Source organism: Arachis ipaensis, chromosome B08 (genome assembly GCF_000816755.2).
Source record: "Arachis ipaensis cultivar K30076 chromosome B08, Araip1.1, whole genome shotgun sequence".
In the NCBI taxonomy this organism is placed as follows: domain Eukaryota; kingdom Viridiplantae; phylum Streptophyta; class Magnoliopsida; order Fabales; family Fabaceae; genus Arachis; species Arachis ipaensis.
Window position 1 is genome coordinate 92,732,478 of NC_029792.2, and position 1,016 is coordinate 92,733,493.

At 23.2% G+C, this 1,016-nt stretch overlaps 1 protein-coding gene across 1 annotated transcript in view; it reads right to left on the reverse strand.

Annotated features, from left to right (window-relative positions):
- Nucleotides 1-1,016, reverse strand: part of LOC107611229 — a 17,086-nt gene that overhangs the window by 11,179 nt on the left and 4,891 nt on the right. The window contains exon 3 of the mRNA XM_016313181.2: nucleotides 840-890. Within this exon, the coding sequence (XP_016168667.2) occupies nucleotides 840-890 (51 nt within the window). The remainder of the gene's footprint in view (nucleotides 1-839; nucleotides 891-1,016) is intronic.

Sequence of the window (1,016 nt, forward strand, 5' to 3'; positions counted from 1 at the left end):
TAAATCAAATAAAAATACTTTATAAAAAAAAGTACTTTTTCACTTAAAAAAATTAATTCAAACCAATACTAATTAAACCTTTAGCAAAATAATCAATAACATTTAATAACTCTAATGTCAGACAAAACAGGAGTAGGAGAGTGTAATTTGAAAAGGTTCGAAAAGAAAGAAGAGAATGAAGAGATTTCTCACTAGTAAAGTTACTCTATTGCATATTCAATAGAATGAGAGAGATAAACTATAAGTACATCATTCAACAAATATAATTAGTCATATTTTAAAAGGTAGGAACTCAGTAAAAATGTGTATAGAATAGAATACAAAGTATATTCATTGTAGAAAAGAAAAAAAAGAGATCTATTCTTATTTTCTCTCACTTTATATCTTTGCACTATTGGAATATGTATGGGAGCAACTGGCATTTTAAATGGATTATTCTAGAATATCTATGCTATGATGGCCATGGTGAATATGGTATTTTAAAAAGTATTATTAAAATTAAAATAATATTTTTTATTATTTAACAATGTTTTTTAAAAAGTGTTACTAAAATGAAACAAAAAAATTTTTTTGAGACAAATTAAAATTTAAAATATTTTTAAAATTTTAAACAAATTTTAAAGATAAAAAATATATTTTTTCCTTTAAAATATAACTACCCTATGACTACACTTACCCCTAAAAATGCCTAACAGTGTTAACTAACGTAACAACTCATACACGCTTAACATCTAACGATAATATCCATAATTCTATTCAACATTCTTCAATATATTAGTCAAAGTTGAGAAAATAAAGAGTAAAGACAGATAAAATACTGAAATTAAATAAAGACATACAGGGTCTATCTGTGAAGGAAAGTTTCTTCTAATAATAATGTCTGTGACAGCCTGAAAATATTCAACATGAAAGAAAGTAAAAAATAACATACTCATTATCTAAATATATATTTTTATTATTTTCACCATTTTATATTTTTTTTCCACAAACCAATAAAAAATTTAAAGGAAGCTCAT